Source organism: Mobula hypostoma, chromosome 8, assembly GCF_963921235.1.
Source record: "Mobula hypostoma chromosome 8, sMobHyp1.1, whole genome shotgun sequence".
NCBI lineage: Eukaryota > Metazoa > Chordata > Chondrichthyes > Myliobatiformes > Myliobatidae > Mobula > Mobula hypostoma.
The window spans coordinates 100,866,387-100,883,143 of record NC_086104.1 but is presented as its reverse complement, the minus strand read 5'-3'; the positions used below and the strand labels follow the sequence as shown (position 1 = coordinate 100,883,143).

Below are 16,757 nucleotides of genomic sequence, written 5' to 3'. Positions count from 1 at the left end.
CCTTCGAGCCAGCACCGCCATTCACTGTGATCATGGCTGATCATCCACAATCAGTATCCAGTTCCAGAGCATTCCATATATCCACCACTCTCTGGGTGAAAAAGTTTCTCTTCAACTCCGTTCTAAATGGCCTAACCCTTATTCTTAAACTGGCCTCTGGTTCTGGACTCACCCATCAGCGGGAACATGCTTCCTGCCTCCAGCGTGTCCAATCCCGTAATAATCTTCATCAAAGTTGCTGGTGAATGCAGCAGGCCAGGCAGCATCTCTAAGAAGAGGTACAGTCGACGTTTCAGGCCGAAACCCTTCGTCAGACCTTGACGAAGGGTCTCGGCCTGAAACGTCGACTGTACCTCTTCCTAGAGATGCTGCCTGGCCTGCTGCGTTCACCAGCAACTTTGATGTGTGTTGCTTGAATTTCCAGCATCTGCAGAATTCCTGTTTTTCCTGTAATAATCTTATATGTTTCAATAAGATCCCCTCTCAGCCTTCTAAATTCCAGAGTATACAAACCCAGACGCTCCAATCTTTCAACATATGACAGTCCCGCCATCCCGGGAATTAACCTTGTGAACCTATGCTGCACTCCCCTAATAGCAAGAATGTCCTTCCTCAAATTTGGAGACCAAACTGCACACAGTACTCCAGGTGTGGTCTCACCAGGGCCCTGTACAGCTGCAGAAGGACCTCTTTGCTCTTATACTCAATTCCCCTTGTTATGAAGCCCAGCATGCCATTAGCTTTCTTCACTGCCTGCTGTACTTGCATGCTTGCTTTCAGTGACTGATGTACAAGAACACCTAGATCTCGTTGTACTTCCCTTTTTCCTAACTTGACTCCATTTAGATAATAATCTGCCTTCTTGTTCTTACCACCAAAGTAGATAACCTCACATTTATCCACATTAAACTGCATCTGCCATGCATCTGCCCAGTCACCCAGCCTGTCCAAGTCACCCTGCATTCTCATAACATCCTCCTCACATTTCACACTGCCACCCAGCTTTGTGTCATTGGCAAATTTGCTAATGTTACTTTTAATTCCCTCATCTAAATCATTAATATATATTGTAAACAGCTGCGGTCCCAGCACTGAACCCTGCAGTACCCCACTGGTCACCGCCTGCCATTCCGCAAGGGACTCGTTAATTGCTACTCTTTGTTTTCTGTCAGCCAGCCAATTTTCAATCCATGTCAGTACTCTGCCCCCAATACCATGTGCCCTAATTTTGCCCACTAATCTCCTATGTGGGACTTTATCAAAGGCTTTCTGAAAGTCCAGCTACACTACATCCACTGGCTCTCCCTTGTCCATTTTCATAGTTACAAATGTTGGCCATCTTTCATAATTTAGTGAAAACACAGTGAAGAGTCAAAGATATTACAAAAGCATGTGATGTAGCACTGAATCTTTGCAAACCCAGGTTTTATATACTTACATCTTTGTTCTGTTCAACATCGAGGCTAGCGGAATGCACTAAAATCTGGGGAACAGACTACAGAAAGAAATATCATCATTAATTATCATAAACTCAATACCACTCAAAAAGTCAGAACATTAAATTCCTCACATTGCCACTTACAATTCTTGTTTACCAAAGAACAAAAGGTCTCACAAACTATTTCATGTTCCCACCCAACATCAAAACAAAAACTGCATTTTAATATAATATTCAGTGAGTATAAAGCAGGGCACACAGCCAGTGGATAGGGGTGCTTAACATTAGAGGGCATAGGTTTAAGGGCATGAGATTTAAAAGAGATAAATGTTACACACAAAAAGTAATTGCTTATCTGGAATGAGCTGACAAAGGAGGCGGGGACAATAATAACATTGAAGAGGCATCTGGACAGATTCATGGATGAGTAGGGCCCAGAGGGATATGGAATTAACACGAGGGTTCAAAGGGCTTGTTTCTAAACTGTAGAATTCTCATGACTTTGAGACATGAAGAATTTGTGAAGATCCTATATAAAAATGCTCTCCTTTACATTTGTTTTGTCCTAAAATAAAGGTAGGCAGGCTGCTGACCAACTGCTATTAAATGAGGTTAGTACAGATGGGTGACAGGGTGGAAATCCATCTCACCTACCATAACGGTGAAGATGAAGAGTACGAGGCTGGCAGGGGCACGTTGCCTATTTCTGTGTGCTCTGACTCGAAAATCAGCACTGATTTATTACAACCAGCCAAGTGAAGGCGCTGCACTTGATGAATAAAGTCACAAGGCACCAGTCAGTCACTTCCCAATCTAACCACAGCTTTGTTGCATTGACTGCATCTGGACACCAAAAGATCCAATATTCCACTCCAGAGAGGAGGTTGGTGGGGCAGGGTGGGGATCGGTGGGGTGGAGTAGAATGGAATGGAAAAAAAAAACTAACAGCAGCGTAAAAATGAGAAAACTGTAAAATTAGCTAAATATTAGGGATATTAATAACCCCTTGACCTTTAGTGAAAGATTCCAAGATAGCGCTGGCAAAACACAGCAGCATCTTGCAAAGCTATCAAAACTACTAACTATTCTATTAAATATACTATACTTTTTCGGGGCTGTGATCACTGCAATCTGCAGCTTGTAATTCCCCTTTGGGCACTGTGCCTTTGAACCGTCTGTACAAGCCGACGTTTTTGTGGTATCCTGAATGATTCAGTGAACTGGACTGTCGAGAATGCAGGCAAGGCCACGGCAGCCGTGCTGGACTGGACAATTAAGGCCAAATTGAAACTTTGAGCCATATTGAAGCGGTGGGGCCTGGGCCCCAAGAATGAAAAATAAACCAATGTTTAGCCAACTGAAGTGCCGTGCCAAATTATAAAGGTTAATGCGTTAAGGCAGAGAGCAAAGGACAAACTGGCGTTCAGCTCACTGCTCTGTGAGCATGGAGAATTTTTGGCCAGCTAGGTCAGGTAAATACCTTGACGAGACTATAGAATTTTGTGTCCGTATTGCTTAATGCCTGGATCAGCAGAAGATCTTGGTGTAGCCTTCTAGCCTACTGCTGTAGACACAAGACTATGTGATGCAGACCTCTAGCCTACAGCTGTACACCACTAAGCTACGTAACTTAGATGTCTTCCCTCTAGCTTGTTTAGAAGAATATCAAATATGGAAATGTTGAACAAACCATACCCGTTAGAATCAACTATGAAGAGGGTACGTGTACTGATTGTAAGAGGAGTCATTGCTCTCTGGAGGGACAGCTCCTCGTCTCACGTAAACAGAGTCTCCTAACAAATACCTGGGTTTGAGTCTTGTGTGGAAAAGGAAATTCCCTAACAGTGAAGCTTTATGTGCCTCAGCACTGAACTGATTCTGCAGCTGTAGCCTGCAGCCATCGGCACTTGCCCCAGCACCAAACTGGCTTCACAGCTGTGAACTCACTTTCGGGGACTCCGGTCCTTCTTCTGTGTATTATTTGTTTACTCTTTATTGTCTGCATGATTTTTTTTCTTTTCTCACCCCCCCCCCCCGCCACATGTTAGTTGTGTGACCGTCTTTGCAGTGTGGGTTTTTCTGTGGATTCTGTTGTGTTTCTTTGTTCTGTAGCTACCTGCAAGAAGATGAATTGCAAGGTTGTATATGGTCTACATACTTTCATAATAAATATACTCTGAGCTTTGAGGTAGTCTTCATTTACTTCAGGGACATTTTGGTCCAAATTGAAAACCCAGTCAGCACAATCAATATATATTTCCAATCAAATTCAGAAAATGTTTCCCAGAGCTTTCCATATCCCACTCTGCAAATATTATCATTGGTTAAACTGATTGATACCTCAGTCCTACATAGCCTGGTTTGATGGACATATCAGGAGAATACCTACTGTTTGAACCTGCCATGTTCATGATAACTTGCCAATACCTCTGCACTTAATTTTAGTTTACAATTCAGTCAAGGCCAAAATCATCAATGGGGAGGACAGGACTTGTTAGCCCCATCTAATAACTGGAGAGATGGCACCATCAACCACTGCTGTCTTGTGTTGAGAAGTGCTGAGAGGATTCTGATCCAACAGTGCGGAGGTTAAACACAGCTCCAGGAAAGGATAATATGCAGGGTTGATCTGCCTTCTGTACCTGTCCTTCAGAATGAGCATGTGAGCATTTGGCTGGAAATGGTGTACATTAAGAGCCAGGCATGTATATTCAAGATGACGGCAGGGTGTCATTCAAGCAAGCTATTTGATTTTAAACAGACTGGTCACTTGGAAACCCTGTGGTTCTAGATCACTGACATGGAAACTTTAAAGACTGGGACAAAAAAAAGACATTTGGATTTCTGACCACCTAATTTCCCCTTCTCTGCAATTCAAAATTGCACAGAGTTTCTTACTGTAAGGATTAGCTTTATCTGTCACATGTACATCAAAACGTACAGTGAAATGCACTGACAACCTACACAGTCTCAGGATTGTGCTGGTGGCAGCCTGCAAGTGTCGCCATGCTTCCGGTGTCAACATAGCATGTCCACAACATACTAACCGTAACCAGTCCATCTTTTTGGACTGTGGGAGGAAAGTGGAGCACCCAGAGGGAGTACATGTGGTCACGGGGTGAATGTACAAACATAGTGGAATGATTTGCTGACACCGTAAACTATTATGTTAGCTGCTACGCCACCATGCTGTCCACTGAAACATTATCTCTATTTCTCTTTCCACGGTAGCTGCCAGACTTGCATTTCTGATTTCAATTAGCTCCCTTCACAGAGAGCAGAGTCACTTGCATCCTTACTGCACCCACCATGAAAAGAAAATGAAGTAAATCTGAGTATAAAGAATATTGCAGCATGCATGCAGTTACAATTCCTCACCTGACTTGGCAGAGAAGGCGACTTTCTCTTCTCCTCATCTCGTACAGGGAAAAGTGATTTGAGAAGTTTGGGCATCTGAGGTACAAAGGCCTTCACTGGAGTCAAGTATGAGGCTGCCAGCACTGACAACGAGTCTGAGAAAAGATGACAACACCGACATTGTTTCACCAATTTCCCTATAAGCAAGATGGCGAGGATGGACAAAAGAAGTTTTCTCTGCAACCAGCATGGCACCATATTCATCAAAAGGGGATCCATCCCGAATACAATCACTTTTCCACAAACTCATCCCTAAGGTGTCCTTCCATCATACCCTACCACCCACGCTGTGGGCAATGCCTCAACATCAGATATGGCCCTTATCTCAAATCAGATAAAGCATTCTTAAAGAATCATTCTCAAATAGAACAGAAATACAGTGAGAACACGACAGCACAGAAAAAGGCTCTTTGGCTCACCTTGTCCATGCCAAACTGTTATTCTGCCTAGTCCTATCAACCAGTACCCTCCTTCCCTGTCCCATCCATCTACTTGGTCAAACTTCTCTTAAATGTTGAAATCAAGCCAGCATCCACCACTTGCTGCTCTTCAGCTTGTTCCACACTCGCACCACCCTCTGAGTTAAAAAGATCCCCCTCTTGTTCCCCTTAAATAGTCCACCTTTCACCTTTAATTCATGACTTCTAGTTGTCGTCTCACCTAACCTAAATGAAAAAAGCCTGTTTGCATTTATCTTATCTATACTCTCATAATTTTGTTTACCTCTATCAAATCTCCCCTCAATCTTCTACATTCCAAGGAATAAAGTCCTAACCTATTCAATCTTTCACTATAATTCAGATCTATCTTTAAAAAACACGTTTGTACTGTAGTATCCAACGCTCTTCAGAAGCACCCCATGACAGCAGAACAAAGTGAAAGACTTGAGTACTGACCAGATGTAGAGACTTCTCGACAGAAAGACATCTTAAGCTATGCTAAAGAGGTGTTGGCGAGATTGGTTTATTGCCACATGCACTGACATAGTGGAAAGCTTTTGCTTGCATGCCATCCAGTCAGATCATTCCATGCACACATAAAAGGAAATGAACAGGAAAGCAGATTGAAGTGTTACCATCACAGAAAAAATGCAATGCAGGCAGACAAAAAAAAAGGTGCAACAAGGACGACGGAGAGATGAAGAATTCATCTTTTAGGTATGAGAGATCAATGCAGTGATACCAATTTAAAAAGTTATTTTTCAAGATCTTTTTCGAAATAAATTGCAGTAAGATCGTCATTTTATTTAAATTGTGTTTATTTATCTTTTCCCAATGGCAGTAAAGCACAACAGCACCAGAGAGACTCAGGTTTCCTGGAAAATTGATGGAGGGCCACATGGGAGGGAAGGGGGAAGGGTTAGGCTGATTTTGTAGTTAGTTAGAGATTCAACAGAACATCGTGGGCCAAAGGGCCTGTTCTGTGTTCTCAGGACTACAGAAGATCCATTTTGGTGATGAGCAGATACTCCAATTCTTTGATTGGCATTCTCACACTAAATCCTGAGACATTGAGTCAGTCAGCTGCTCAATTCCTTCAGCAAGTGTGGTCAGTTCATTTAAAAACTGACTGCAAAATTATGATCTCCTTTCAACTGTACAGGTTTGCTGCATCAATTAAAAAGATAGCACATACAAGTTGTGAACAAAACAAAAAGACACACTGGAAGAGGGATGAACAGAGAATGTAAAGCATATATTTACAACCAACCTGTACTGGATGTAAATTTGGATCGACGTTGACATATGATTGAAATTCCTTACCGAAACACAGATTCCATTATTCCAGCACAGTGGCATGGGGAAAATATGAGATTGTTAGTCCCAGCACAGCAATGTTTTTCAGATAGGCCAAGTTCAATATTATTGATGAAATATTGTCAGATTTACGTCATTCTACTGGACCCAGCAAGGGACTTAACTGCTGTGACTCATAAACAGGCTGGTTATCTTCAGCAAATAACTGAGTTCCGAAACCTTCTCACATATACAAGGCAGAAGCCAGGGTTGTGATGAAATACTCTCCACTTGCCTCAATGAATGTTGCTTTATACATGTTCACAATGAGACAATCCACCCACCATTTTAAATGTGGAGCACCAAGCCAATAGTCTCCACAGAATGGACTGCAATTACTCACTAAGGCTATTCTTGAAGTCCCAGACCCGTGCTCTCGGGACACAAACAGCAGACACACAGAAGCACTATTGCTGGTTTTTAAATCTCTAATGAAACTTATAATGCTTAAAAAGAATTCAAGAGCTACAAGGTCATATTGCAGCTCCATAAATCTCTGGTTAGACCACACTTGGAGTACTGTGTTCAGTTCTGGTCACCTCATTATAGGAAAACTGGAAGCTTTAGAGAGGGTGTAGGGAAGAACTACCAGGATGCTGACTGGATTAGAGAATGTGCCTTATGAAGACAGGCTAAGTGAGCGAGGGCTTTTCTCTTTGGAGCGAAGGAGGATGACGGTGACTTGATAGAGATGTACAGGATGATATGAGGCATAACTTAAGAGGACAGCCTGTGACTTGCCCCAGGATGAAAATGGTTAATACTGAGGGGCATAATTTTAAGGTGACTCCATGAAATTATGGGTTGGGTGGGATATCAGAGGTACGTTCTTAACACAGATGGGCAAGTGCTTGGAAACACTGGTAGGGGTAGCAATAGAAGCAGATACATTAGGGCATGTAAGAAACTCTTAGATAGGCACAGGAACAAAAGTAAAATGGAGGACTATGTAGGAGAAAAGGGTTCGGCTGACCTTAGAGTAGGCTAAAAGATCAGCATTGTGGGCCGAAAGACCTGTAATGTTCTACATTAAGACTGAACTCCAGATCAATAAACTAGCACAGAACCACCATTAGAAGGACTAGAAGAATCAGGACACCAGTGTAAGGCAAGTGAAGGAAAGTTTGGGGGAGATGTCAGAGGTAGGCATTTTTTAAAATATATAAACAAAGACTGGTGGATGCCCGAGCAGGCTACTGGGGGTGGGGGTGGCGGTAGAGGCAGATAAATTAGGGACATTTGATAGGCTCCTGGATGATTTTTAAAAAAAGGGCTATGTTGGAGGGAAAGGTTACATTGATCTTGGAGCAAGGTAAAAGGGCCTGTGCTGTGCTGTTTTATGTAGAACCTTCAGCCTATGCTGTCTGAATACAATGCTAATGATCCCATCTGTCTGCACATGGTCTACATCCCTCAATTCTTTGACTGTCAGTGTGCCTGCCTAAATGCCTCTTAAAATGTTGTTGTATCTGCTTCCACCACATCCTGGGTCGCTAAAACTCTGTAACAAATGGATGCCTTCTAGCCCTCTAATCCAAGTTAGGCAACTGGAACAGCTTCTTCCCCTCTGCCATCAGATTCTGAATGGACATTCAACCCATGTAGGCTTCCTCACTATTTTAGGTTTTTATTTTTTGCTCTCTTTTTGCCTGACTTATTTAATTTATTGTAATTATACCTTTTTATTACGTACTGCTGCCGCAGAACAAAATTTCATGACAAACGTTAGTGATGTTAAACCTAATTCTGGAATCGCTGTGACTTTTACTATGTGAATATACTCACTATGTTGGTAGTTTTGTGGATTATAAGGATATTCTTCTGCACTGAAGACTTATTTTCAGTGTTTATCAGTCTTTGTTTATGCATAACTTTTTATTACTTCCATTGTATTTGTTTTCTTTCCTGTGAATGCATGTGAAAAATTAATCACAGGGTTGTATATGGTAACATATATGCATTTTGATAATAAATTTAATTTGAACTTTATTTTAAACTTTGATCTTGGTGTGGTGATTTGCTCTAACAAAACCTGGTTATATATTGAGTGGAATGCATCTGCCAGAGCACTGGATTACCAATCTGCACATTTTTAATCATGAATTAGAATAATATTTAGTTAGCTGCCCTTTTCTCTTTGTCTGGATTGAAAAAAAGGTCGACGGCTAAATCTTAAACACTTATGATAAATAGATTTTAGTTAACCATCTATTCAAAGTGACCCTAAGGGAGCTGCCGAGATCTATAGGGATTAGGCATAATACACAGTGGTAGCTTGAATGAACAGGGTGTTTCTACAGCATGGGTTACATGACAGGGTTTACAAAATTACAAGGTTTGCAAGAAATAGAAAGTTGTAACTTTTAACTAATTTTACTCACATCAGTTAAAGGAATTACAAAATACTTTAAATCTCAATAAAGTACAAGCAGAAGAGGTACTGGAAATGTTTATTTTAACTCTCTTTTTGCACTACTGAAATTTTTCATATACATTTACTGTAATTTAGTTTTTTTAAAATGTATTCACTGTACTGTTGCAGCAAAACAACAAATTTCAATGTCACGTCAATGATAGTAAACCTGCAAAATTCAGGTCTGATGTATGCATCATCAACAAATAAAGAGAGCTCATGAAATAAAAGACAATTTGGGTCAAAGGAACAAACTCCATAAAAGACAGCCACTTATTGGGTTTTTTTTTACGATGGAGGAGAAACCTAATACAACAAAAACAAAACAATAGAAATACTGAGGAAGCACAAATATGGGAACAAAGATATTGCTTCCTGTTGTTGACCTTTCATTCGAACTCCACCTTTCACAGATGCTCATCATTTCCAACATCTGCTCTTCTTTCGCAATTTGAAAAAGTAAAGTACCCCAGATGGAAACCACTTCATTGAAGGGGAGATAAATTCAGTGGCCACTTTATTAGTTACACCTGTATACCTGTCCATTAATGCAAATATCTAATCAGCCAAATATGGCATCAACTCGATGCATAAAAGCACGCAGACATGATCAAGAGGTTCAGTTGTTGTTCAGACCAAACATCAGAGTGGGGAAGAAATGTGATCTCAGTGACTTTGACCATGGAATGATTGTTGGTGGTTTGAGTACCTCAGAAATTGCAGATGTGTGATTTTCACACACAACTGTCTCCAGAGTTTACAAAAAATGGTGCAAACAACAAATAAAAACATACAGAGAGTAACTGTTTTGTGGGCAAAATGCCTTGTTAATGAGAGAGAAGAATGGCCAGACTGGTTCAAGTTGACAGGAAGGTGACCACGCGTTACAACAGTGGTGTGAGAGCGTCATCTCTGAACGCACATCACGTTGAACCTTGAAGTGGATGGGCTACAGCAGCAGGAGAGCACACTGTGTCCCACTCCTGTACCTAATAAAGTGGCCACTGTGTGCATGTTCCTCAGCTCAAGTACAATGCATCTGCACTGTCCTTTTCTTTAGGGATGCAAGTTTTATTTTTAAAAAATAGGGTAATGCATCATATGAAACAATTAGAACAGTAAACTAAGGTTACTAACTATGAGGAGAAGTTGAACAAAGTTCAGTAATTTCCCCTGGAGCATCATAAGCTGAGGGGTAACCTGATAGAAACACAGAATTACGAGGAGCAGAGATAGAGTCTTTTTCCCAGGGTGGAAAAGTCAAATGCTAGAGGAGATATTGTGGGGATAAAATGAGGGGGAAGTTTAGAGCACAATACATAGGAGCAGAATTTGGCCATTCGGCCCATGGAGTCTGCTCTACCATTCTATCATCCCTCTCAACCCCATTCTCCAGCCCCCTGTAACCTTTACGCCCTCACTAATCAAGAACCTAAAAAACCTCTGCTTTAAATATACCCAATGACTTGGCTGTTTGACTCATAGCATCACAGAGTCATAGAAAAGTACAGCATAAACAGGCCCTTTGGCCCATTTATTCCATGCCGAACCATTTAAACTGCCTACTCACATCGACCCGCACCAGGACCATTGCCCTCCACATCCCTACTGTCCACGTCCCTATCCAGACTTCTCTTAAAACGTTGAAATTGAGCTCGCATGCACTACTTGTGATGGCAGCTCATTCCACATTCTCACAGCCTTCAGAGTGAAGAAGTTTCCCTTTATGTTCCCCTTACACTTTTCACCCGTAACCCATGATCTCTGGTTGTCGTCCCACCCAACTTCAGTGGAAAAAACCTGCTTATATTTCATGAGCTAACACACCAATTTGCTAATTATTAGATTCTCACCATTTAAAAATAGTTCTTGTACTCTTCCTACCAATAAGTAACAAAAGATTTTTGTATTCAACCTGTCTACATCTCCTGGCACATGGATCTAGGAAATGTGATTGTGCTCCACTCTATCCTTCAGCCATCACATCTAAAGATCTCCTTTGAATGTACAAAAGCTCTGGTTTGAGTGGTTGTCTCAAACCTTTTGAAGAATCTGGCCATATCATGAATGTCTAGAGCATTAGAGCAAACAAGTCTTCATGCAGTTTCTGATGTAACCAGGCAAAGAACTCCACAGATTTAGAGGAGGCTCTTGAGACAGGTTTTGTTTTCACACTCAAGTGTGGTGGGTGCCTGAAACACACTGCCAGGGAAGCAGGTCCAGCAGCAATGCTTAAGGCATTCAGACAGGCTGATGGCTAAGCAGAGTAAGACTGGCATGGGCAAGATGGGCCGAAGGGGCTGTCTCTTGCTGTAGCGCTCTACAACTATGAAGAAGTCGGGAAAATTGGGGTGCAGGAAGGTGAATTGGTCACTTGAATTAGCATCCTGGTCTGTACAGACACCATGGGCTGAAGGGCCTGTTCCTGTACTGTGCTGTTCTATGTAACAGAGCTATGATTCATAAACATAGCACATTCTGCCAGTGCTGGAAATCCACAGCAACACACAAAATGCTGGAGGGACTCAGCAAGTCAGGCAACATCTATACAGGGAGAATAAACAGTCAACGTTTCGTGCTTAGACCCTTATCAGGACAGATGAAACCTCTTGACCGGAAACATTGACTGTTTATTCCCCTTCATAGAGCTGAAATTCCACTTGCTTCAAAACTTTATGACTCAGATGTTTCAGCTTGCCTGGAATCCCTTGAAATAAACCTAAATTTGTTCCGAGTGTCCTCTTTGCCCAGTTCTCACCTGCATCTTGTGACTGGGGTGGCAATGAATAGCGGGACACTGGGGAACAATGTGGAGGCGTCTTCTTGTTTGTCTGCAGTGCAGCCATGGATATGTCCTGGTGACTCTCCCATCGGCTCTGCCCAGGAAAAACACAGGATTCATTTACCATTTTACCTTGATCTTTTGGCTCCCTGCTTTAAAGGACAAAATGAGGAAGATGATAAACTAAGTTGTAAAATGAAATTCACCCCACAGAATTTTTCTCTCACTCATTTCTTACAACACATCTGGTATGGAGGTGCCAATGTACAGAATCGGAAAAGTTGAAGATTATAAACTCAGCCAGCTCCATCATGGGCACTAGCTTCCCCAACATCGAGGACACCTTCAAAATTCAATGCCTCAAAAAGGTAGTAACCAACATGAAGGCCTCTCATTACCATATTGTTTATACTATAACTAACAAAAATACATACAACTATGGGCCAAGCACTCAAGTAGCAATGTTTTAAATCCACCTCTTTATGATTTACCAGGATGCTGCCTGGATAAGAGAGCAAATCTAATGAAGAAAGATTGAGCAAGCCAAGGCCCTTCCTCTTTGGGGTGAAGGAGAATGAGTGGCAACTTCATAGAAGTGTACAAAGTGATAAGGGGCATAGATCAAGTGAATTCCCAGAGACTTGCGCCCTTGGTGGCAATAGCTATAACCGGGAGGGGGGGGGGGAGATAATTTTAAGGTGACTGGAGTAAAGTATGGGGGTGGTGAGGAGAGGATGTCATTGGTAAGTTATTTTAAAAACTACACAGAGAGTGGTGGATGCATGCAAGATGCTGCCAGGGATGGCGGTGGAGCCAGATATATTAGGGGTATTGAAGAGACTCTTAGGTGGGCACATGGATGAGGAGGGCTGTGTGGGAGGGAAGGATTAGGTTGATCTTAGAGCAGGTTGAAAGGTTGGCACACTGTGGGCTGAAGGACCCGGACTGTGCTGTAGTATTCTATGTTCTACAACACTGAAATCTGGAGAAAACACTAACTGACACTCAAGATATTGCAGTGGTTTTGTAATTAGTATTAGTAATTGACACAGAATAAAATTTGATAGGCAATCACTTTTCAGTATTTACTGATTGCTTGCCAAGTAATGAAAGATGATTGTTATGGAACCTGGCACTGTAATAACAATGAACACAAATGGATGAAAGGTTTGAGGACAGGAAAGGAATGGAGGGTTATGGGCTGAGTGCAGGTCGGTGGGACTAGGTGAGAGTAAGGGTTTGGCACGGACTAGAAGGGCCGAGATGGCCTGTTTCCATGCTGTAATTCTTACTTGGTTATATAAAAGGAGAAATTCCTTCCTAACATGACAGATTAAAGATTGGCTTTATTTGTCACATGTACTCCTAAACAGCAAAACATACAGTGAAATGTGTCGTATGCATCAATGACCAACACAGTCCAAGTATGTGCTGGGGGTGGGGGTGGGGGTGGGGGTGCAGCCTGCAAGTGTCACCATGCTTCTGGCACCAACACACAGTTTACTATTCGTAATCCGTACGGCTTTGGACTGTGTGAGGAAACCCACGTGGGGAGAATGCACAAACTCCTTACAGACAGTGGCAGGACCTGAACCACGATCTCTGGCACTGTAAAGCATTGCACTAGCCACTATGCTACCATGATGAGTTTAATCTCATCAGCTTGCAGAATTTATAAATCAGCAGCATCTGCATCTCTTGAAAGTTGAACAAAACTATTTGAGATGCTTACGCAAAAGTAATTTTCTTCAGAGACTTGACAGGCCTTCACAGACCAGAAGGCATAGTGTGAATAGGCAAATCTCACTTAAGGCAAACATGACAAAGAATTTCTTCTATGAAAAGGCTGCGAGTGTTTATAATTCCTTATCCTAGACCTGGGAATGCTGAATTCTTGTAGCTGAGGTGGATAGATGTTTAGACAACAAGGGAATTGAGGATTATGGGATGGGGCAAAAAAAAAATGGTCAAAGTTAGATTTGCCAATCTTGCTGAAAGATGGAGCAAGCTTAATGAGCCGAATGGCCTGCTGCTGTTCTTACTTTTTATAATCTTACTCTGGATTCAGTTAATCAGGACTAATGATCAAAATCTGATTTTGATCATGAAGGGAATTATTGATTGGAGCAGATTAACAAATATTCTGTGTTATACTTGAGTTAAAATGTGGTTACCTTGTTACGTTCAAGGCTCGATCTTGTGTTGAGGTCATGTCGGCTCCCAGATAACTTTAAAGAAAAAAGATCAAGAAAGACACATGTTACAGGAACTTTAAATGATTCAGGTACACCTTCTACCCCTCTGCCAGGCGATTCCTAAATGGACACTACCTCACTTGTTAAAAAAAAATATATTATTTCTGTTTTTGCACTACTTTTAATCTAGTTTATATCTGACACATGCCGGTGATAATAAACCTGATTCTGATGCTATTCAGGCATCATAGTACGTCCAAATGTTCAAATGAGAGAAGGTAATTCTACATCTTTTAAATCTTTTAAAGATTAGCATTATTTGTCACATGCACATCAAAATACACGGTGGAATGAGTTGCTTGTATTAATAGCCAATACAGTCTGAGGATTGTGCTGGGGCAGCCTGCAAGAGTTACCATGCCAGGCACCAACATAGTGTGCCACAACACGCGAACCCTAACTAGTACATCTTTGGAGTGCGAGGCGAAACCCTTGTGGAGAACGTGCAAACTCCTAACAGACAGTAGCAGGAATGGAACCCTAGTCGCGACCACTAAAGTGTTATGCTAATTGCAATGCCTCAGTAAAACCCTTTTAAACAGGCTAGCACTGGTTTCCCTGGAGTGAAGGAGGCTGAGGGGTCACCTTAAGGGGTATACAAAATCACAAGGGGCATAGATTGGGTAAGTGGTCACAGTCTTCATTACAGGAATAAGGAGGCTAAAACCAGAGGGAGGGCATAGTTTTCAGGTAAAAGGGGATCCAAGAGGCTAGATTTTCCATAAGATGGTGGATATATGGAACAAACTGATAGAGGAAGTAGGAGAGGCAGGTATAATTACAAGATTAAAAGACATTTTGAATAGTTTAGTGGAAAGAAGAGGAACTTTAGAGGATTCTAGGCCAATGTAAACAAACTAGATTAGTGAAGATAATCATGTTGATCAGCATGAACAAGGATTTGTTTCCATGCTGTACAATTCTAAGAATCTAAATTTGAATGGTGACAGTGAAAAGAAGTTTGAAATTGTGTTTTACATCCATTTTAAATATTTACTCAACTGTTACACCAGCAGGCTATAATTATAGGACAGTTAGAAAAGGATTTACCTGATCCATGCCCCTCATGAATTTGTATACCCATACAAGGTCACCCCCTCAGCATTCTTCACTCCAGAGAAACAGAAAGCAGTGCCAGCCTATTTAGCAGGGTGGTACTATAGTGGAGCAGTTAACATGATGCTTTACAAAATGATTCCTCATCTAATACAAGCAGTACATGTTACACAAGTTGAGACTTCAAAAGCTAACAAGGCAAGTATCTTTTCCCCTCAATTCATTCAGGTGGATATGGGCATCGCTGGCAAAGCCAACATTTTTTCCTACACTCAGCGGTCCGGGAGGTGGCCTTCTTGAACCAATTCATCCATATAGTGAAGGGACTGTACCTCCACAGGCAATCACACACTGAGCTGTTGGAATTGCTAACATCATGTTTTGCCCCTACTTAAGCTAGGGAAGTTATGGGAAGGGTATACTCATCAAAAAATCTTTTGCAAATTTGAACAGCACATCTTGTACATGATGCATGCACACTGCATTATTAAAACATTAGCCCTCATGGCCTTTCCTTACATAGGAATTTAAGTCTTTGGCAGGACTGCTGAAGAATTAATGGGAAATTAATTTGCAATTTTAATTATATTGTTAAATCATAAAATACCAATAAATTTGATTTTTTGAATTTAGTTTAATACTGGCGACGCCTAATTTGGAGTACTGTGTACAGTTCTGGTCACCTACCTACAGGAACGATATCACAAAACTGAAAGAGTATAGAGGAAATTTACAGGGACTTGAGTTATAGGAAAAGGCCAAATAGGTTAGGGCTTTACTCCCTAGAGAGTGTAGGAGAATGAGGGGAGATTTCTTAGAGGTATATGAAATTATAAGGGTATAGGTAGGATACCTGTTGGCGCGCGGCCAAGTGGTTAAGGTGTCGGTCTAGTGATCTGAAGGTTGCTAGTTCGAGCCTCAGCTGGGGCAGTGTGTTGTGTCCTTGAGCAAGGCACTTAACCACACATTGCTCTGCAACGACACTGGTGCCAAGCTGTATCGGCCCTATTGCCCTTCCCTTGGACAACATCGGTGGCGTGGAGAGGGAAGACTTGCAGCATGGGCAACCGCTGGTCTTCCATACAACCTTGCCCAGGCTTGCGTTAGTCTCACGAGACTAACGGATGCCTATTAATAGATAGGATAATGCAAGCAGGCTTTTTCCACTGAGGTTGGGTGAGACTACAACTAGGGAGTCATACCAGGTTAAGGATGAAAGGTGAAATATTTGAGGAGAACATGAAGGGGAACTTCTTCACTCAGAGGGTGGTGAGGGTGGTGAGCGTATGGTACAGACTGTCAGCGGATGTGGTGGATGCAAGTTCGATTTCAACACTTGAGGAGTTTGGATAGGTACATTGATGGGTGGTGTATGGAGGTTGATTGGATAATAATTCAGCATTGATTAGATAGGCCGAAGGGCCTGTTTCTGTGCTGCAATGTCTCTATGATTCCATTGTGTTTAATAAAATATTTGATATTTTTTATTAATATGATATGGTTTTACTAAATTGATATGGTTTTATTAATGTTTGATAGGTTTTAATGTCAGAGGCTTTCAGAAACATTCAGCACTTTGTACTGGTTTGACCATCAGCTG

General features: G+C 41.7%; 1 protein-coding gene across 1 annotated transcript in view; it reads right to left on the bottom strand.

The window, feature by feature from the left end:
• Positions 1–16,757, bottom strand: part of LOC134350789 (kinesin-like protein KIF13B) — a 285,072-nt gene that overhangs the window by 13,143 nt on the left and 255,172 nt on the right. Inside the window, exons 35-38 of the mRNA XM_063056478.1 lie at positions 14,021–14,074; positions 11,823–11,940; positions 4,817–4,950; positions 1,439–1,495 (exon numbers count right to left, since the gene is read on the bottom strand). Of these exons, the coding sequence (XP_062912548.1) occupies positions 1,439–1,495; positions 4,817–4,950; positions 11,823–11,940; positions 14,021–14,074 (363 nt within the window). The remainder of the gene's footprint in view (positions 1–1,438; positions 1,496–4,816; positions 4,951–11,822; positions 11,941–14,020; positions 14,075–16,757) is intronic.